This window comes from Protopterus annectens, chromosome 7.part1, assembly GCF_019279795.1.
Source record: "Protopterus annectens isolate FY-2018-M chromosome 7.part1, PAN1.0, whole genome shotgun sequence".
NCBI classification, from domain to species: Eukaryota; Metazoa; Chordata; order Ceratodontiformes; family Protopteridae; genus Protopterus; species Protopterus annectens.
This window is the reverse complement of record NC_056740.1, coordinates 326,339,863-326,361,658: the sequence shown is the minus strand read 5'-3', so window position 1 is coordinate 326,361,658 and position 21,796 is coordinate 326,339,863. Positions and strand designations below refer to the sequence as shown.

Sequence of the window (21,796 nt, the reverse complement as noted above, 5' to 3'; positions counted from 1 at the left end):
GTAATGCTTGGTGAAGGGAAGGTGTGAACAGAACTCCAAGTAGCAGCTTCCAGAATGTCCCTGGTACGGACTCCTCTGAGAAAGGCTGTAGAGGTTGAAGTTGCCCTACTGGAATGCGTTCTGACCCCCTGAGGGAGTGGTTTTCCATGGTGTTTGTAACAGAAATTAATAATGTGTGCTATCCATTTGGAGATGCTTTGTTTTGATATGCCCTTGCCCTCTGCCACTGGTACAAAGCTGATTAGTAACTGGTCAGATTTCCTGAAGGACTTAGTCCTATCAAGGTAGAATCTGAGCTGTCTGTGCACATCTAAAGAATGCAGGATCCTTTCCCCCTTATTTTGAGGATTAGGAAAAAAGGTGGGCAAATGGATAGATTGGTTGAGAGACACACTGGACACCACTTTAGGCATAAAAGTAGGGTTAGCCCTGAGGGAGACCCTGTCAGCATGAAAAATAATGAAGGGTCCCACAGCCATAAGTGCATGTAGCTCAGACACTCTTCTAGCTGAAGTGATGGCCAGAAGCAGGGCTGTTTTCCAAGAGAGGAATTTTAACTCTGCTGATGCTGCAGGCTCAAAGAGGGGTAGCGTGAGCTTTTCCAACACAAAATTGAGGTCCCAAGCAGGGGTGGGGCTCTTTCTGGTGGCCTTAAGTTATTAGCCCCTCTCAGGAATTGTTTGATGGAGAAGAGAGGTGGCTCAGTGCTGTAATGAGCAGAGATGGCAGAGGCATGGATCTTAATGGAAGAGAAGGATAGACCACTGTGGAGTAGGTCTGCTAGGTAATCCAGGATGAGAAGTAAGGAGGGCTGTGCTGTGTCCGCTCCTTTAGAGTAAATTCAGGAGCAATACATTTTCCATTTATCAGCATAGGATTTCCTTGTACTGGGTTCTTCTGGCTTCACAAATGATATCCAGCACCTGCTTGCTTAGGTTGGCCACTGGAGGAGAATTCAAGGAATAAGCCAGGCTGCAAGGTTCAGGGTTTGCAATTGCGGATGCAAGATCTGTCCCTCCTGCTGAGTGAGGAGGGTTGGGATCTGGGGTAGGTGCCATGGTGGCACCGGTGACAGACTGCGCAGTCGTGGGTACCAGTGTTGGCGTGGCCAGTCTGGGGCAATCAGGATTGCCCTTGGTCTCTCCTGCCTTAAGCAGTACTCTTGTAAGAAGAGGCAGAGGGGGAAATGCATAAATTGACAGGTTTGCCCACTGGAAGGATAAGGCATCCACTTTCCAGGCCTGGCTGTGAGGTACCCTGGTGCAGAATTTGCTGAGCTGGTGATTGTAGGGGGAGGCAAATAGGTGCAGCTTCGGGGTACCCTTCTTCTGGGTTAGAAGGCTGAAGGTGTTGTGGTCTAACTGCCACTCATGTGGGTCTAGGAGATTTCTGCTTAAGTCGTCTGTCAGAGAGTTTTGTTTGCCTGGCATGAATTGAGCTTGCAGGTGAATATGCATGGCTGAGGCCGTGTTCCACAGGGTCATGGCTAGCCTGCAGAGTGGGTAAGAGTGGGTTCCCCCCTGCTTGTTAATGTACCACATCACTGTGGTGTTGTCAGTTTTTATTAGAAGGGGCACCGCTGAGAGTAGGGATCTGAAAGCTGTCAGAGCGTGCTGAACAGCTAGCATCTCTTTTTGGTTGATGTGCAGATGAATTTGGTTTGGGCTCCAGTGGCCCTGAATGCACCTGCTGTCCAGATGTGTACCCCAAGCACAGTCTGATGCATCTGTGGTTAGGGTCTGGGTGGCGTGAGGTTGTGTAAAGGGAAGTCCCTTGTTGTGGTTGCATGCTGCTGCCCACCAAAGAAACTCTGTCCTAAGACAAGGTATTATAGGTATGATAATTTCCAGGTCCTGAGAATATTGGCACCAAAGACTTTTTAAGTACCACTGAAGTTTCCTCATGCAGTCTGGCATATGGAATTAGTAGAATGCAGGAGGCCATGAACCCTAGAGCCTGCAGGATTTTTCTTGTGGATAGCTGGGTTCTGGTGGCCAGTTGAGCGAAGTAGCCTGTCAGATAGGCTTGTTTTTCTGGAGTAAGGAATACCATCTGGGATTCTGTGTCCAAGCTTGCTCCCAGGAATACAATTTTTTGACTGGGGACAAGTTTTGACTTCTTTTTATTGATAGTGTATCCCAGGGAGGTTAGAAGTTCCTTTACAAATGTCAGGTGCTCAAACAGCTTTTCCCGACTGTCTGCCTGAATCAGGCAATCATCCAAGTAAGGGTATATTTGAATCTTTTTCTGTCTGCAATAGGCAATTGGTAAAGCCAGGCATTTTGTGAAAACTCTGGGAGTAGTGGATAAGCCAAAGGGAAGTGCAGAGAACTGATAATGCATAGATCCTGCCCTGAAAGGAAGATATTTCCTGCAAGCGTCCCTGATGGGGATGTGCAGATAAGCTTCCTTTAGGTCTAGGGTGGTAACCAGGCATCTTTGGACAGAATAGGGAGAAGCTGCTGTAGGTGAGCATTTTGAATTTTGGTACCACCAGGAAGGTATTTAAAATGGATAGATCTAGGATTGGGCGTCAGGTGCCCTCTTGTACAAGGAAATACAAGGAATAAAAACCTTGGCCTATCTGTTCTGCAGGAACAGGCTGAATTGCTCTTATGGGGAGGAGGGACTGAACTTGGTTTTGTGCCTCTGCCCACTGGTTTGGAGGAAGGTCTGGGAACCCTTCTGGGGTTGGCAGCATATGGAAATAAAATTATATTTGTACCCCTGTGATACTATGTTGAGGACCCATCGATGATTGGTGATGGAGGTCCAACCATTTGCATGGTGGGCAAGTTTTCCTCCTGGGGGCATGAGCAATTGGGCCGAGGTGAGGAGTGGAGTTGAGAAGTCATTGTGAATTCTTTCCATAAGGGGTTGGCTTAGCACTCTCGGTTTTATAAGTGGAGGTACTACATTGCTTAGATCTCTGCATACCCTGAGACTGTAATCTGGGGGGGGGGGTTGTTTCCCCTGGGTCAAGTTTGAGATGGCCTTCAGGGGGCTGGAAAGGACCAATGTTTCGAGGGGCAATGCCTATTGAATCTTGGAGGCTGCACTTGCAAAAAATCTTTGACTGTCTGCATAGACTTAAGCCTTTTCTTCCATCTTTTTTAAAACCTCTTCTGCTTTGGTGCCAAACAGATTTGTTCTTGTTCAAAGGAGCGTCCAGTAATTTTGATTTGACATGGTCTGGCAAGGACTGCTCCTTAAGCCAAGCATGCCTTCTAAGTACAGAACCTGTGACTGCTGCTCTGCAAGATGCTTCTAGGGCATCAAACCCACATTGCAGGGTAAGCTTGCTGACTTTGCTTGCAGAATGCATAAGCTCCTATAATTCTTTATTTTCCGCACAGTCAGGAAAGGTATGTCATTTTTGCTTAATAAGTTCCATAGTATGTTGCTGGTATTTCAGCATGTGGAACTGACAATTCAATGCTCTAATGGCGAGAGTTGCAAAGGTGTATACTTTTTTACCCCATCTGTCTCAAGCTTGGGAATCCCTGTCCGAAGGGGTGGTATTCTTAGCTGTAGTTGCTTTTATTCATTTAGGTCCTTCGGAGATTACCTCTGGGGGTCAGCAGTAGGATTTTTGAAAAGAAATTTGAGAAAGTCAGAGATTCTATAGCACCTGTCTGGTTTCCTTGGAGCAGGGGGTAAAGTATCAGGAGTTAGACTGTATTCCATAAAGTCATCATCTACAACATCCAGAACAGGAGGGATAGCTAAGGGTCTGTGCTGTGGTAAACCTAAAAATTCCCTGAGTCGCTTTTTGGACTGAGGATAATCCTGGCATTCCCAGTGAAAATGCTCTCTCAAAGTATGTAGGGTTTCACCAAAAGAAAAATCCTCTGGTGGGGAAGCAGAAGGAATGGATTCCTCTGCATCTGAATCCTCATAGGCAGGTAAGAGCATGTCTTCATATTCAGAAACCTCAAAGTCGTCGGACTCTTGGTCAGTGAAAGCTGCTGGGGACAAGACTCTTTTTCTTTTAGCAGGGGAAGACTGGCTTCCTCTAATCAGCATGATCAGGTCTTCTGCCATTTTAAGCATTTGAGATTGTGGCAAGGAAGCAGGTGCTTGAGTTTGGGTCATCGTTTTTTTCGACGTAGCTTGTACTCTTGGTCTTAGAAACTCGGTAGTTTTATTAAGAACTGAAGACGTGAAAGAAGTCGTCGGTTTGTGTCGAATATCGGTAATGCGAAGAACTTCCTCAGAAGCCAGTGCCTGCACAGCGGCTCCGGACCCATCCAAGGTAGAGACATCCGTAGGTTCCGTAATCAAAGAAGAGTCTCGCTGCATACCAGACTCCGAACAGGTCTCGGTAGCGGCCTGGGAATACATCAAAGCGGGCATCAGGGGCTGCAAAAGCACCTCACTGAGTACTGGCGAACTGGCGACTAGCTTAACAGAAGTTCGGAATATGGAGATCGAGAACGATAGTATTTAACTACAATAAGGACCGACGACAAACAGTTCGAGCATTGAACAAAGCACAAAACCGACAGCGAGGTACGTCGTGGTCTGGGCCTAAACAGGTGACGCAGTAAGAATGGAAATCTCGGTGTGGTATTTGCTTTCCACAGGCGAGACAACTGTTAACTTTTTCTGACATCGGTTAGAGCAAGAAAAAAGGATCCCCAATGGGGTACTTAGCTTTAGAAGATTTCAGGATGGTTCAATTTCGGAAACGAAAACTCAGGTAGCGGCCAAGCAGCACTCGTGCGAACTGCTTCTGCTTCAGGCTCCTCAGCAAGAAAGACTGATGTAATGGTGTTGGCTGCCTGTTTTTATACCCCTGACGACCTGATGTCAGTCCTGAAGCGACAGCAACCGACACAGAAATACTAAGTCTCTGGTATTCGGGCCGACTGAGGGCTACCCCTGGCAGGATAACCAAAGTGTGATGACTGCAACAGTGAAACACGAAGAACATCAGGTAGATCTGGTGATGGATGGGAGCACTGCTAGCTGAAGAGAATGAAGCAGGGTGAAATATTTCATAATCTGTAACTTGCAATTTAAGTAACTATTATGCATATACTTTGCTGTCTACTGAAGCTGCAACAAGTATGCAAGTATTTTTACCATGTTACTAAATTCCCAAAGATATTGTTCCCATAAAGGCTTGCTACAGTGTTCTTGAAGAAAAGAAAAAAATCCAAAAAACTTTTACTGGGGTAACAGGGTATTGTAGAATTAGTGCGAGCTATGTACAAGGACCCAATGACTAAAGTAAGAACAGTGTTTGGTCTCACATAGGAGTTCCCAGTTAGAGTGGGTGTGCTTGTGCATCAGGGTTCAGCTCAGTGTCCACTGCTGTTCATACTAGTAATGGACTACATTAGTAAACAGGTTGGAGCAGACAGATCAACAAAGTTACTGTATGCAATGTGGCATTACAGGCAGACTTTTTCTGCTCATCTTCCGAGTGGTTGGCTGCTGAGATTCACCTGCATAAATCAACTGACAAAAGCTGATTTAAGTATACTTTTCTCTGCACTTATTTAAGATTAGAAATTTGTAGACAATTGTTTTACTTGAATACTGTACTCCCTGTCTCTAGCTGCAGTTAGTCTGCCACGCCTCTCCCTGTTCTTGTTGTGGTATTAATCTTGGTGGCTTTGGAATTACCCGCTCCTGCTGTAAATCTGTTTTTGGACACTCTTACTGAGCCCATCTCATTTGCTCACTCAACTGAGTACAGCGAGATCATATTTTGATTTCAGACACTCCTTATAGGTTCATAGGTTGGTACTAGGCTATCGGTAGGGCCTATACAAGCCTAGCCATAACAATTCCCTGGCTATTTCTTCCCACACTACGTACTTCCATGGACCCCTATCTAGCAGGGCGACAGACGTGATCCCCGGGGTGAATTTCCTTTCTCCCATCCAATCATCAAGGTTCCTTTTAAAGAGGGCCGAAGAGGCACTCTGCTTGACATGTATGGCAGTCTATTCCAGAGTCTGGGGAGTCTCTGGGTCAGGAACCTACTCCTCCAGCATGCTTTGTTTATTGTGATGACAAGATTTAGACCCCTGGAGTGTGTGGCTCTGAGGGATTGGGATTTCTTTAAGTGTAGCATGTCCAAAAGCTCTGGGTTTGACATGGCCTTGTACGTTAAGCAGAGATCACCTTGGAGTAGACGATATGCAACAGAGTATAGCTGGAGTTTTTTTAAGGCAGTCAGCATAGGGCATCTGCTTTAGGCCTGTGATTCTTTTAGTGAGGTATTTCTGCGGCCTTTCCAGTTGTTGCAGATGACTTGAGAAGTACATACCAAATGGGGCGTTGTATTCTATTAATGGGTTTAATGAGGGGTGAGTACAGTGAGACGACCTCCTTTTTCCTGGATGAAAAGCCCTTAGTGATGAGGTGTGCCACATAGAAGAATTTCCTGACTGTTGTGGCGATGTGGTTATTGAAGGTGAGACCACTGTCCACCTGTGTCCCAAAGTCTCTTATCACAATTTCGGTGTTTAGTGTACTGCCACCTATGTGATAATTCATGGGTACATGTTTTTTCCCAAAGGGGATAACTATACATTTCTTGGCATTGAGCTTGAGTCCATGGCTCTGGCACCAAGCATCTGTTTCGGTAAGGCCCTTTTGTAGAGTATCCACATCATTTGGGGATTCAATAATGGCTCCCAATTTGCAGTCATCTGCGAACTTTGTTAGCCAGAGTCCCTTAATGTTGGCCTGTACTTCAGAGAAGTAGATGCCAAACAAGAGAGGTCCCAGGACTGAATCCTGAGGTACTCCACTTGTCTGGAGCTGGATTTGGAGTCAGTTACTTTTACAGTGAGGGCTCTGTCAGTAAGCCAGTTGGCAACCCATCGAGTGATGTAGGGATTAAATGCCCAAGTTAGTAAGTTTATCTATGATTCCAGACTGGGGGATGGTGTCAAAGGCCTTGGAGAGGTCCAGAAAGGATGTGTGGACTGCCTTACCCTCATCCACAGCTCTGGAGACTGATTCGAAGAAGTCAATAAGGTTCAGGAGACAAGATCGGTCCTTCATGAACCCAAACTGGGTGGGGTCCAGTGTTTTAAGGTTGCCAATGTCTTTGTTTATAAGTTCCATGATAATACGTTCCATGGCCTTGCAGATCAGGCTCGTCAGACTGATGGGGTGGTAGTTCCCGGGATCCAAGGTGGATCCCCCCTTGTGGAGTGGGATAACTGTAGCTGTGTGCCACTCAGTGGGCACGAAGCCTGAGGTGAGGCTATGATTAAATGTGACACTTAGGTGAGGTGCCAGTTCATTTTGTAGTTCATGTAGTACACAGCCCGGGATGTCATCTGGTCCCATGGATGCTGTATTCTTAGCTTTGGAGAGTGCGTTTTTTACCTGTGTGGCAGTTATTACCAGAATCTGGCAATCTTCCAGTATTGAGATGGGCCATTTAGGGGGTGAAAGGGGGGTGAAGTTGGCACTGAATCGATCTGCCAGGATACTGGCAACATCCTTGGGATCAGTATATTTAATGCCATTCTGTTGTAGATCAGAGCAGATCTGAGCATTGCCATTTAGATTCTTGACATAGTTATAGAATACCTTGTGGTAGTCTTTGGAATCTTTGGCAATTTTATTTTCGTAACTAGCTTTGGAGGATTTTATGAGGGATCTCAGCTTCTTACTGAGGCTGGTGAGGGAGTTTTTTGCATCCTGGGATTTTCCTCTTTTCTGCAACAGTTTCTTCCTTTTGTTGTAAAGTTTGTTTATGGCAGGGGACCACCAGATTGGCTTCCTTTTTTTGGATGAGAGCATCTTGGTTCTATTTGGGATGGCACGATTCATGCATGAGTGGATGTGCTCGTACACTGCCTTAGTCTAGGACTCAGCAGTCAAACTTTCAGTTCCTGTTTGCATGGGTGTCATGAAGTTTTTAACTTATGACTTAAGTAGCATGAAGTTGGCCTTGGAGAGGTCTTTTATGGAGGTTTCCTTACTGGGGGGGGTGGGATGTGGATGTTGAGGGTGATTAGCTTATGGTCTGACCTGACCAACGAGGGGGTGACCATAGGTGTGGAGCATCGATTTCCCATGTTGGTAATGACCAGGTCTAGGATATTGGAACCCCTGGTGGGACTATGGATTAGTTGATCCATGGCATTGGAATTTATGAATTCCAAGAACCGTTGGGCAAAGGTGTTGGTGCACGAGTAGTTTTAACAGTTAATGGCAGGGTAGTTGAAATCACCCAGTATTAGGGTGTTTGGTTGTATCTTAATATTTTCCAGTATGCTACAATTTGGATTGCAGTCTTACCTAGTGTTAGTTGCACCTGGAGAATTTCAGACGCATTGTGTTGGGCAACTAACCTAGTGGTGTGAATATCCTTGGTGAATATGGACACTCCCTCACCTTTAGTGTTTCGATCCTGGTTTGGTAGCGAAAAGTGTGGTATGAGTTGTAGCCTGGTATTACAGGGGTGCTCTCTGGAGCCTTGAACCAGGTCTCAGTTACTGCACAGATATCAATGTTCTCCATTTTTAGGAGTGCCTCGAGAGAGTGCATTTTGCGGTTTAGACTTCTAGCATTGAGTAGCATTACCTTCAGATTTTGCATGCTTGTACCTGCTACTGTGGTGGTTTTGTCCTTTGAACTTTGCCTAAAAAAGGCACTATAGGGGTGGCAAGAGCCTTAGCCAGTAACCTGAATCCCAGGGGCGACAGGTGCAGACCATCTCTGGCAAAGCATCGTGGTCTGTCGATCATGCCATCCCAGCCAGACAGATACTGGATCCTACCAGTCCCATCTCCTCTGCTGTGTACAGAGACAGCACCTGGGAAGGATGTCCCCTATAGCATTTTAATCTGTTCTGTTCCCTCCATCATTACAAAAAAAAAAAAAAAAAAAATATATATATATATATATATATATATATATATATATATATATATATACACACACATATATATGGCGAACGGCAACATAACCGAAACAGATTTGGCCGGGCATACTTGAGCGAAAGTGCTTTTCACCGAAAGGCGCTATCACGTAAGAATGCCTGTTGCAGACATCACACTACAGTGGGGATAAGGGAAAATTCCCTTTTCCCCACTGTAGTGCGACCTCTGAGTGAGAATATTTAAGTAGGGGGTGTGGGGGGTGCAGGGGGGCTTGCCTCCCTGCAAAAAAACGTAAAAGTAATGTTTTATTTTTTTTTTAAAACACACTTTAAGGAAAGTGCTTTTTCAGTGAAAGCACTTTCTTTAAAGTGTGTTCGCAGAGTGTGGATTCGGACTACTGAACTTTCGTTCAATAGTCCTAGATCCATATTTTTATATATATATATATATATATATATAAAATCCAAGCTTGTTTTCTGCATTTTCTGTAAGTAGTCTAATCCAGATACAGATTTGCTGTATCCAGGACTGTTGGTAAGCTTCTGTGCCCCAAGCCTTTCTGTGTTGGAGGGAAGCCTTCTAGCTTATTAGTGGCAGTGGTAAGCACAAGGTAGCCTATTCTACCACAAGAGTGGTTTCTGGAACAGATATTGTAGTTTATTGGCTGTTTAGGCAGTTTTTCCATCTCTTTCAACTTTCTGGTTTAAAATCCTACTTTTGCGCTTCACCTTTCCTGCAACTAGTCTAATCCAGATACAGATTTGCTGTATCCAGGACTATTTGTAAGCTTCTGTGCCCCCAAGCCTTTCTGTGTTGGAGGGAAGCCTTCTAGCTTACAGTGGGAGTGGTAAGCACTAGGTAGCTTATCTACCACAAGAGTGGTTTCTGGCCCAGAAATTGTAGTTTACTGCCCATTTGGGCAGTTTTTCCATCTCTTTCAACTTTCTGGTTTAAGAGCCTGCATTTGAGCTTGTTTCCCACCTTCCCTGTAACTAGTTTAGTCCAGATACAGATTTGCCGTATCCAGGACTGTCTGTAAGCTTCTGTGCCCCAAAGCCTTTCTGTGTTGGAGGGGAAGCCTTCTAGCTTATCAGTGGGAGTGGTAAGCACTAGGTAGCCTATCTACAACAAGAACCAGATACAGATTCTTAGTTTTAGCACTTGAATTTGCTTATCTGAGCTCAGCACTTGTTCAGAACTTGTTGTAAGCACTAAATAAACTACAGAATTACTACAGCACTCACCCTTCCTCATTACATAGAGGAAAACAGTTGTGGTACTTACTTTCCTCACTTGCTTAGAGAAAAACAGCTCTTGTACTCACTTGCCTCACTTGTCTAGAGGAAAATATTTTTGTATTCAGGCATGTCCAAGGATTAGCTCCCAGTGTTCTCTCCTGTCTATCTGATGAATCTGGGCATCTTGGGGCAATGTAGCAATTGCCTCATGTACACAGACAACCCTCTCCTCCTACCATCCAACACTACAACCTGTGAGAGATGCACTTATCTAGCCAAACTGGAAGTAAAGCTCTCTCCAACAAAGACTGAACTTGATCATCAAGACGAGAAGGTAAACACTTGCACCACACCACACTCATCACATAGTCCCACTAAACCTACACCACCAAAATCCACACATAGAAATGCAAAAACATTCACAGAGGCTCTCAATAAAAATCTGCTCAAGCAACGGACACCTCCAAAGCAGAAACGCAAGCAACCACCCACCACCAACACAACCCATATGACACATAGCCCAGAGACTCAGTATGCCACTCAACCACAGCCCATAAGGCAAAACAACGTACCCAACACACTAGTCATAGCTGACTCTATAGTCATGCACACTGATGTCCCACTCACCAGGCTAAACAAGGAGAAGGTCACTGTCAGCTGCCTGTCGGGTGCCAGGATCCGCCACATAACCTACGCACTCAGATCACTCCACAACAAGTACAAATATGACTCTGTGATTGTCCATGCTGATGTGAATGACCTGAGATGTACCTCTCTGGACTACATGAAAAGAGACATGGAAATCCGATCTTGTAGCCCAGGCAGGTATGACCCTAGCCCTGAGTAGTATCCTGCCATTGCCCAGAATGATACCGCAGTACAAGGACAAAATGATTGACTTCAACAATTGGCTAAGCTTCTGGTGTCATTCTAAGAGGATCCAGTATCTATCTGTCTGGGACGACATGGTCGACAGACCACGATGCTCTGCCAGAGATGGCCTGCACCTGTCACCCCTGGGATTCTGGATACTGGCTAAGGCTCTTGCTGCCCCTATAGTGCCTTTTTTAGGCAAGGTTCAAATGACAAATTCACCACCATAACAGGAACAGGCAAGCAAAAACTGAGGGTAATGCTACTCAATGCTAGAAGTCTAAATCGCAAAATGCACTCACTCAAGGCACTCCTTAAAATGGAGAACATCGATGTCTGTGCAGTGACCGAGACCTGGGTCAAGGCTCCTGCGAGCACCCCTGCATTACCAGGCTATAACTCATACCACACTTTTCAGCTGTCTAACCTGGACTGTAACACCAAAGGCGGAGGTGTGTCCATATTAATTAAGGATATCCACACCTCCAGGCTAGTTGCTCAGCATGATGCAGCCGAGGTTATCCAAGTGCAACTAACTCTGGGAAAAACTGCAATCCAAATTGTAGCCTGCTACAGATCCCCCACTATACCCCAGGACTCCCACTCCTCTTTTCTTGATATACTGGAAAATATTAGGGCTCAACCAAACACCCTAATATTGAGCGATTTCAACTACTCTACCATTAACTGGGAAAACTACTCATGTACCAACTCCTTCGCTCAGCGCTTTCTGGAATTCATAAATTCCAATGCCCTGGATCAACTTATCCACACCCCCAACAGGGGGAAACAACATCCTAGGCCTAGTCATTACCAACATGAGTGACCGGTGTTCCAAACCTGAAGTCAACTCCTCATAGGTCAGTTCTGATGATAAGCTAATCACCCTTGATATCCACATCCCGCCCCCACCCCCCCATTAAGGAAACCACGGTAAAAAAGTTCTCCAAAGCCAACTTCCTGCTTCTTAAGACAGAAGCGGCGAACTTCATGACACCCATGCAGATGGACAATACAGTTACGACTGCTGAATCCTACACAAATGCACTCTATAAGCACTTAAACGAGTGCATAGATTGCACTATCCCAAACAGAACCAAGACGCTATCCTCCAAAAAAAGGAAGCCAATCTGGTGGTCCCCTGCCATAAACAAACTCTACAACAAAAGGAAGAAATTGTTGCAAAAGAGAGTAAAATCCCATGAGTGGAGGAGCTCCCTTGGTCATTCTCAGCAAAAAGCTGAGGTCCCTTATAAAATCCTCCAAAGGTAGCTATGAAAAGATTGCCACTGATTCTAAGGACAACCACAAAGCATTCTATAGCTATGTCAAGAATCTCAACGGCAACACCCAGATCTGCTCTGAGTTACAGCACAATGGCACAAAAATTACAGAACCAACTGATATTGCCAACATCCTGGCAGATAGGTTCAGTGCTAACTTTACCCCCCTTCTCACCCCCAAAAGGGCCCATATCTATACAGGAAGAATGCAGAGTCCATGTAATCACAACTTCACAGGTAAAAGCAGCACTCTCTAAAGCCAAAGACACAGCATCCATGGGACCAGACAACATCCCAGGCTGCATTTTAAATAATCTTCAGAACAAACTGGCTCCCCACCTAAGCACCATGTTCAGTCATAGCCTCAAACCAGACTTTGTGCCCAATGAATGGCGCACAGCAACAATTATCCCACTCCACAAAGGGGGAGCCACCACTGATCCTGGGAACTATCGCCCTATTAGTCTGACGATCCTGGTCTGTAAGGCCATGCAACATATCATCATGGAATTTATAAAGAAAGACATTGGTAACCTCCAACCTCTGGACCCCACCCAGTTCGGGTTTGTGAAAGGCAGATCATGGCTCCTGAACCTGGTCGACTTCTTTGAAGCAGTCACCAAAGCCGTAGACGAGGGTAAGGTGGTTCATACACAGCCTATCTTGACCTCGCCAAGGCTTTCAACATCATCCCCCATTCTAGAATTATAGCTAAAGTCACTAAACTAGGTATAAATCCCTATGTCACAAGATGGGTTGTCAACTGGCTCACTGACAGAACCCACACTGTAAAAGTTGCAGACTCCAAATGTGACTTCAAACCAGTGACAAGTGGAGTACCACAGGGATCAGTCCTGGGACCTCTCCTGTTTGGTATCTACTTCTCTGAAGTGCAGGCTAAAACAAAAGGCCTTTGGCTAACTAAGTTTGCAGATGACTGCAAACTAGAAGCTATTGTCGAGTTCCCAAATGATGTGGACATCCTACAGAAGGGCCTCACTGAGACAGATGCCTGGTGTCAGAGCCATGGCCTCAAGCTCAATGCCAAAAAAGTACATTGTTATCCCCTTTGGTAAAAACTCTGTACCCATGAACTACCACATAGGCGGCAGTCATCTTAACACCGAATGTGTGATAAGAGACCTTGGGACCCAGGTGGACAGTAGTCTCTCCTTTGATAAACACATTGCCACAGTAGTCAGGAAATCCTTCTAAATGGCACACCTCATCACAAAAGGGTTCGCATCCAGGAAAAAAGAGGTCATTGTTCCCTTCTACTCGACACTCATTAGACCCATTATAGAGTACACCGCCCCTTTTGAAATGTACCTTACAATACATCTGCAGCATCTGGAAAGGCCACGAAGTACCTCACAAATAGGATTACTGCCTTAAACATATACCCTACACTGATAGTCTCAAAAAACTCCAGCTTTACTCTGTAGCATATCGCCTATTCCGAGGTGATCTCTGCCTAATATATAAAGCTATGTCAAATCCAGAGCTGTTGGACGTGCTACACCTAAAGAAATCCTAATCCCTCCGAGCTACACGCTCTAGGGACATAAACCTTGTCACCACAATAAACAGGACTTGCTGGAGGGATAGATTCCTGTCCCAGAGACTTCCCATACTCTGGAATAAGATACCCATCTATGTCAAGCAAAGTTCCTCATTAACACTCTTCAAGAAAAATCTTTATGAGTGGATGGGAAATAGAAAATACACCCAGGGGATCACTTCTGTAGCTCTGCTCGACAGGGGCACAGAAAATTAACTTTCTTGGGTTGGCATAAGCCAGGGAACTTTGTTGGCTAGGCTTACTTAGGCCCTTGGTCGATCACCTAGTACCTACCTATGTACCTAAGAACTTCAGCAAAGGATATGGGAATGGAATGCAAACCGGAAGGCATATGGGAATAAACTGAGTACAGATAAGACAGTGGTAACGGCAGCAAATGGGAGAAATCAGAAGAAACTGAGAATTGAGACAGAAGGGAAAATAGTGAAGCAGGTTAACAGTTTCAAGTATCAGGGACGAGTGGTTGAGGAGAAGGGAAGTCTGAATGAGGAGGTCAAGCCAGAATCAGACGGGCTGCAGTCAACTGGCACAGAGTGTCAGGTAAGTATATGACAGAAGAATGCCAAAAAAGCCGAAAAGTAAGACGTACAAAACAGCAGTGTGAACAGTACTACTGTATGGTACAGAAATATGGGCAGTAAAGACAGAGTAGTTGAGGAAGATAATGGAGATGAAGTGCCTGAGATGGGTGGCAGGATGCACACTGTGGGACAGACAAAGAAATGAGGATACAAGAGTAGAAGCCAAAGTAGCTCCATTTGCAGAAAAGGTCAAAGAGAACAGAGATTACAGTGATTCTAGCACGTGTAGAAAACCAGAAGACAATCTGGTGAAGATCTGGGACAGATGAGAAGGAAAGAGGAAATGAGGGTGTCCAACAAACAGGTGGATGGACTGTGTGAGAATGGTCAGCATGAGTGTCAAAGAAGGCAGAAGTATGGCAGTGAAGAGAGAGAGAGATGGTGACAGCTGACAGCACCCTGAACCCATGTAAAAAAAAAATGGGAAAAAGGGGGTCAGTGATGATGATGAACTGGGTGTTTTTTGCTCATTCAAAATAACCCTGATGAGAACACATATACACCCCCAAATTCTTACTTCCCTGGGGACTTTTCACCGTTACATTTTTCTAGCCCAATTCTTGTGGGGAAGCATATGACAGTTACCCCCTAATAATTTCTGACTAAATTGTACCATGCTCTGAAAACAACTACAGAAATATCCTTCCCTATCTTTCTTCAGTTTTGCTACATAAAAATACACACTGAATAAACTAATTAATTTAGAAGTGCACCTGAAAATCCATCTACACCAAAGTTAAGAGTTTCGCTTCATTAATGCCTGCTCTCTCATAACACTGCTACTGGTGCTAAACTGAACTTAAACAAACCTTGCAATTGCATAATTCCTACATTGTAAGCCACATATCCCCTTCAAAAGATCAAAAGCACAAAAGACTGAAAATCAAAATATCAAAAATGGAATTTGTGCTTTCCCTAGTGTTGTGTGATCTTGGGAGTTATTTTACACAATTAGCAAGGGGTGTGAGGGTGCAGGGGGGGGGGCTTGCCCCCTGCATTAAAAATATTTTCGATATTTTGAGTTTTAGATATTTTGATTTTAGTCTTTTGAACTTTCGATCTTCTAACAGACCCTGTAAACCACATGCCTGCCTGTTGCATTGAAATGACTGCGCTAATGCTACCGATCTGCATTAGCCTATAGTACAGGGGACTGTACAACAGCCCCTCTCTGCCAGTCAGATTCAGTCCTTAGCCTCTTTTACACATGCAGAGTCTCTTGTCCCCCTATTATTCTACTTTGTCTTATTATATTCTATTATTATTCTATTATTATTATTCTACTTTGTCTGTTGCTGTTATAACTACCCTGCATCATCACCACTTATCTCAGGCCATTATCTTCTTGTTTAACAGCACTCCTGTCACTAATTCATGCCATTAATTTTTCTCTTTGCCTCTGACAAACCTCATTCTGTTACTGACCCTAACTCCTACAAAGCCATAATGCAATGAATTTTAAAGATGCCATACTGAGTCAGTAGAAGGCTAAATTTGCTTCAACCTCTATCACAAAGATACTTCACCAGTTCATTGCTTTCAAAAATTGACTTCAATTTATTCGAATAGCACCTAATGAATATTCTGTCTTCCTTTTGCCATTTATTTCTTTTTTTTTCTTACTCCCAGACTTTTACTACTCAGAACAACTAGAGCCTTACACACCCTGCCTTTTAAGGCAGACAATAATTCAAAGGGTACAGATGACTATAACTTACTCATTTCTGCCTACTGTTCTAAGAGCAAGTTGTCAAAGCACGTTAAAAGGGGCTAAGTGAATTTGTATTATTCAGCATTTATCACAGTATCCAAACTTCTCAGCACAAAGGCTTCAAATAAAAAATGCTGCAGTGGAATCAATGGAATAGAAGAAATGAACCCAGCTGTTGACCAACCAAGGACAGACCTCAATATTAGATTATCAAGATCATTAAGAAAAATGCAACAGACAGAGATTGCATGATTTAGTTTACATACTAAATGAAGTTATATACTAAGCACAGTTTTGCCTGAATCACATTTTTACTGATTTCTTTGTCACATGTGTGACCTTTGGAACCCAAGTTTATACTCTACATTTTCTGCCCTGTGCCGATGTAGAACTTAACAATTAGTAAAGGTATTTCAGGAAAAAAGTACATCTTCACAAGAGAAAGGCAAACTTTTATCTTACCTAACAGTACTAGTTTCAACCAGCTTGATAATCTTCCTTTTGGACACAACTGTGTAGTGAAGATTCAATCGTCCATATTCCCACTGCACAGGGCAGTAAACATCAATTGCATTACATAACCAATAATAAGATGATCGTCTGCAGTGAATAAAAGACAATGCAAATTAAGTAAATTAAAGTCTAAAGATGCTCCATTAAAAAAAAGACAGAGAAAGAGTATGAAGTGCAAATTAAACTATTTGTTCCAGGTGATTTATCTATGGCACAGATGAGTTAAAGACTCTAAGGGAAATATTTACTTACAGAAGCCATCTGTATCACATTACTTCTTAAAGTATGTTCATGTAACTTATCACACATACAAGACATACTCACTAGATGCATCTACTGATGTGAAGGGACCCACCCTTGATGGGTCAAATGTCTAGGATATCCTTTCATGCTACCATCATTTAAGCCATTTTTCTCTAAACCTCAGACTCTCGGTTGTACTTCTCATACCTGGCTTGCAATGGTACATGTTTTGACATCATACACTCCAAAGTCTAGTCCCTGAGCTACAACCACTACGCTCCCAACTACTAAGCTAAGTGTGGGCATACTACTGCAAGCCAACAACACATGGAATGAAATGGTGATTCTGTAGTGCATCCTGTAGACAAAAATGACCAGTACATAGTCAATTCAATATGTGGCTGTGTAGTACTTTTTTTGTTATTCCAAACAGCCAAGTACACCAATTAATGTACAAAAGTACAACAAATGAACCTTACAGTTATAATCTAGTCTACAAGCATGTTTATGCCACAGGGAACAGGTTTCGGGAGGGTGTATTTCCTACATTTGGCTAATGAGTGAAGAAAGGGAGAGGAGACGGAGTACTGAATTTTTTTTTTCTTATTGCTGGCATTCAAGCCTTTACCTGCAATTCCAATTTTAATATCCTGCAACCAAAGGCTTGTTAAAACACTTTAATTACAATGTATTTACATCATACACACAACCATAACAAGTCAATGATGTATATAATGCTAGTCAGTATCTTGCTCCCCACAAATTCTGGTTTTGCAGCAGCTGCTTAAACGATGTGAATACACTGACAACAGAAAGGCAGCTACTTTACATTGATGAGGTTGCCACAATAACCACTTTCTTTTGTACTCAGCTAATGCAATTCTCATTTGAATGTTCCTGGTGCACTCTGCTGGTGATGCCTGAAAACTTATCACAGAAACATTTCATGCTGCATTGACTCCATTCACCTTACTCATCCTCTTACAACAAAGCCATATCACTCCCAGCAAAATGACAACAACAACAATAAATACAAGCAAATGTGTAAAACAATTAAGAACACGTTCATTAAACTAAAAATAAATTGTAAGAAGTCTGCAATGTAAAGTGCAGGCATCTGAAACGGATATTGTGCATGCCCAATTGTGCTATTCTTGTTATAACTTATACATAGAAGTTGTTAGGGTTATTTTCTATCCAGAACACTGCAAATTTCTAGAATGACACCAACTCTGTACAAGGGCATCTTGACAAGGACATATAAATACTTTCCTGTTCAATTTATAGAAAAATCCAAAAGTGACAGCTGAAAGGGGGGACTTATCCACACACAGAAATGGTGGACTAGCAATTAAAACCCATCAAGGAGGGTTCCCAAATAAGCTATTAAATGTTAAAGCTAATTTGTGAAATAATCCTCCTTGGCTCATAGGCAGCGGGCGGATGGTCATCAAAGGTTGAAGTCTCAGAAGCAGGAGTTCACACCCTGAAACAGTCCTTAGCGAAGGTGCAATCCAACAACCAAGTGAATGCTGCAGAAATATCCACACTGGGTTCATTTGTTAGGGAAGCACCGGAAGCAGCCATACTCCTGAAAAAGTGGTGACTGTCAGGTGCATCTTCCAAAGGACAGTTAGCAACATGATGGTAAAAGACAATATAGTTTGCACTCTACTTGGAAAGTTTATGGTTAGTGACTTCCAGACCCTCTCACCTTGGAGGAAAACAAATTGTTTGTTCCATCTTCCAGAAATGATGGACTCACTTCAGAAAGAACCTGAGCTGGAGGAACATTGCTGAACTGAAAAGGATCTCTTCCCCCCAGTGTGGTCTCCTGCAATGAAAAGGAGATGAATGGACTGGTGTACGAACAAGTTCTAACACCAGTTTCAGTATGAAATGCTGAATAGTTGCAGAATACCAGACCCAGATGAAAAACAATACGTTTCCATACAATAATGGCCTGAAATTCCATATATATATATATATATATATATATATATATATATATATATATATACACACACACACACAAAATATATATATATTAAAACCCATCAAGGAGGGTTCCCAAATAAGCTATTAAATGTTAAAGCTAATTTGTGAAATAATCCTCCTTGGCTCATAGGCAGCGGGCGGATGGTCATCAAAGGTTGAAGTCTCAGAAGCAGGAGTTCACACCCTGAAACAGTCCTTAGCGAAGGTGCAATCCAACAACCAAGTGAATGCTGCAGAAATATCCACACTGGGTTCATTTGTTAGGGAAGCACCGGAAGCAGCCATACTCCTGAAAAAGTGGTGACTGTCAGGTGCATCTTCCAAAGGACAGTTAGCAACATGATGGTAAAAGACAATATAGTTTGCACTCTACTTGGAAAGTTTATGGTTAGTGACTTCCAGACCCTCTCACCTTGGAGGAAAACAAATTGTTTGTTCCATCTTCCAGAAATGATGGACTCACTTCAGAAAGAACCTGAGCTGGAGGAACATTGCTGAACTGAAAAGGATCTCTTCCCCCCAGTGTGGTCTCCTGCAACGAAAAGGAGATGAATGGACTGGTGTACGAACAAGTTCTAACACCAGTTTCAGTATGAAATGCTGAATAGTTGCAGAATACCAGACCCAGATGAAAAACAATACGTTTCCATACAATAATGGCCTGAAATTCCAAGATCCTGGCAACAGAGGTGATGGTCATACAGAAAAAAGTTTTTGAAGAATATGAACTACAAAAGTGGCTAAATCATCAGGTTTAAAAGGAGAGAGAAGCCTGTCAATCATGAAATTCAAGCCAAAGGAAGCAAAAGGTTTCTTCAAAGAAGGAAGATGCAGAACCTTTTAAGGAACTGCACAACCAGCCATTGTTGTTTCACAGCTCTGTCTTCTTCAAAGTCAGGAAGGGCAGAAATACCTATTACATGCAGCCTGAACACAGAATGAAGGAGACTGAAATCTTACAGGCACCTGAAGTACCTTAGAAAAGTCTGCAAGCTAACAGACTGAGATGGTATATGATACATTTGTGTACTCCTTCTGAGACATCCCCAAGTTCTCTTTTTTCTGTTTAATGGGGAATTTCAGAAGTTTCCAAAAAGCCTAAGTGACACAAAGAGGAAAGAATGTGCTCTGTCTTTTGGGCTAGTCTCTAACCTCAGACGTTCTTCTACAACTAGACAGATCTGTGGTGTACAGGAAATAAATCACAACTTTGGCACAGGTAACCCAAGATCAATTAGTGGCTTAGACATCTTTAGAAGCTGGCTGGAAAAGATGGGAGTATGTGGCTGCTATCGGCTCACCCATCATGGAGGGGAAGAGAAGTGACTCGACTCAATACAGAGATGACACCTAGTGGGAGGGAGCAGCAGGCCTTGCCTAGTGGAGTGTAAGTAGACAACCTGCTTATTCATGATGCCTATCACTAGTGCAGCTGAAGGGAAGGTAGGCATGTTTCATGACTGGAGACAACAGCAGGCTTGGCAAAGCCACTGAGGAGAGGAAGTAATCTGAATTAGGAGACAGTAATCTGCCTCCCGGACCAGAAAACTGGACTGCCCCCTACCACACAATTCCTTCATGACGATCAAACAGGATTCCAGGGTGGGACCGAATGGGTCCCAGGGCTTTTACTCAAGCCCAGGAATGTCCAGCTCTTTGAGTCCCCAACTGGCTATCAGTAGAGGAGCCATCAGGCAAGGTTCTAGGAAGAGGGAAAAACATTGTCTGTAAACATTTAGTCAAAGGGGCACCATCATTTGCTGGACTTTCGATGGTTCTTATTTTGCAGAGGGAGATTTTGACAGTACCTCACATTTGTCAAGTCAGAAATCATTTTTAAAGGTGTTTTCTGAAATGTAAAGCTAGCTTTGATTTTTTTCTTTTAATTCAGATTCTTTTAGGTGGATATGCTATTTTTTTCTCTTCAAATATTTCAGGCGCAGGAAATGGAGACAAGTTTTTTGAGGGAATATTTTGTCCCTCTTCTATATCCTTCTCCACTTCACGTGCTCACACTATGTAACTTGAACTTTTAACATTTTCTCTGAATAAGTACACTTCCAGAACTGTTTAAATAAAAGAGACATTCTTAATGTATTAGTAGATCTATGACTGTCTTTCACCTAAGGTCTGAAATTAGGAATATCACCTCCTTCTAAAAAGGTAGCTATTTTATTCTAAAGCATGAAGTTCCTGCATTTGCGCAAGTATATGCTCTACTTGGGAACATTTGTTAATGTCACACTCCACTCTAAGATAGACTGCCAATACACAAAGCCTACCAGTTCACCTCTAACTAGCAAGTGAGCACACTTGCAACAAATCAAGAAAATTAATGGTATGACATATACTTAGAAGGATATACAATATACTCTTGCTTGACCTAAACAAAACTTCAACAGCAGATGCTGGATGAATGGGCTATCCAAAGACAGGGGGCGGAGAGTATGTGACCCACAAATAAGAATCGGCCAAAATAGCAGCTACAGTAATAAAATTTCTTTGGCATCTAACATAAAGGACTCCATGTACGAAGAATCCTAAGTAAAACCCAAGGGTGGCCACAACCAGTAGGTAATCAAGATGCAAAACCTCAGAAGGCTGAATCCTGAAGTATAGGGGTACCAAAAGACGACAGACTCCTAAAGTCATGCTCCATGCAATAAAGTATGGTGATCAAGTCCACAGCTGAGAAAGTTTTGAAGAAAACTTTGGAATTAGGTGACCCCCCCCCCCACCCCCCCCAAGGTCCAGTGGTCAGATGTCATTTACTTATTTATTTTAAGAATGGGAAGTTAGTCAGTTTTCAAAAATTAATACTGTCAGCAATTCACTTAGGATTTGCTAGACACTCTCCCTTCCCTTTCATGAAGCAGAGATAAGTTGCTGTTCTGTCTTCCAATATTCAGGAAC

General features: G+C 43.3%; 1 protein-coding gene across 1 annotated transcript in view; it reads right to left on the bottom strand.

Moving 5' to 3' along the window:
* Positions 1-21,796, bottom strand: part of QARS1 (glutaminyl-tRNA synthetase 1) — a 1,547,311-nt gene that overhangs the window by 330,737 nt on the left and 1,194,778 nt on the right. Inside the window, exon 16 of the mRNA XM_044078737.1 lies at positions 16,592-16,729. Coding sequence (XP_043934672.1) covers positions 16,592-16,729 — 138 coding nt within the window. The remainder of the gene's footprint in view (positions 1-16,591; positions 16,730-21,796) is intronic.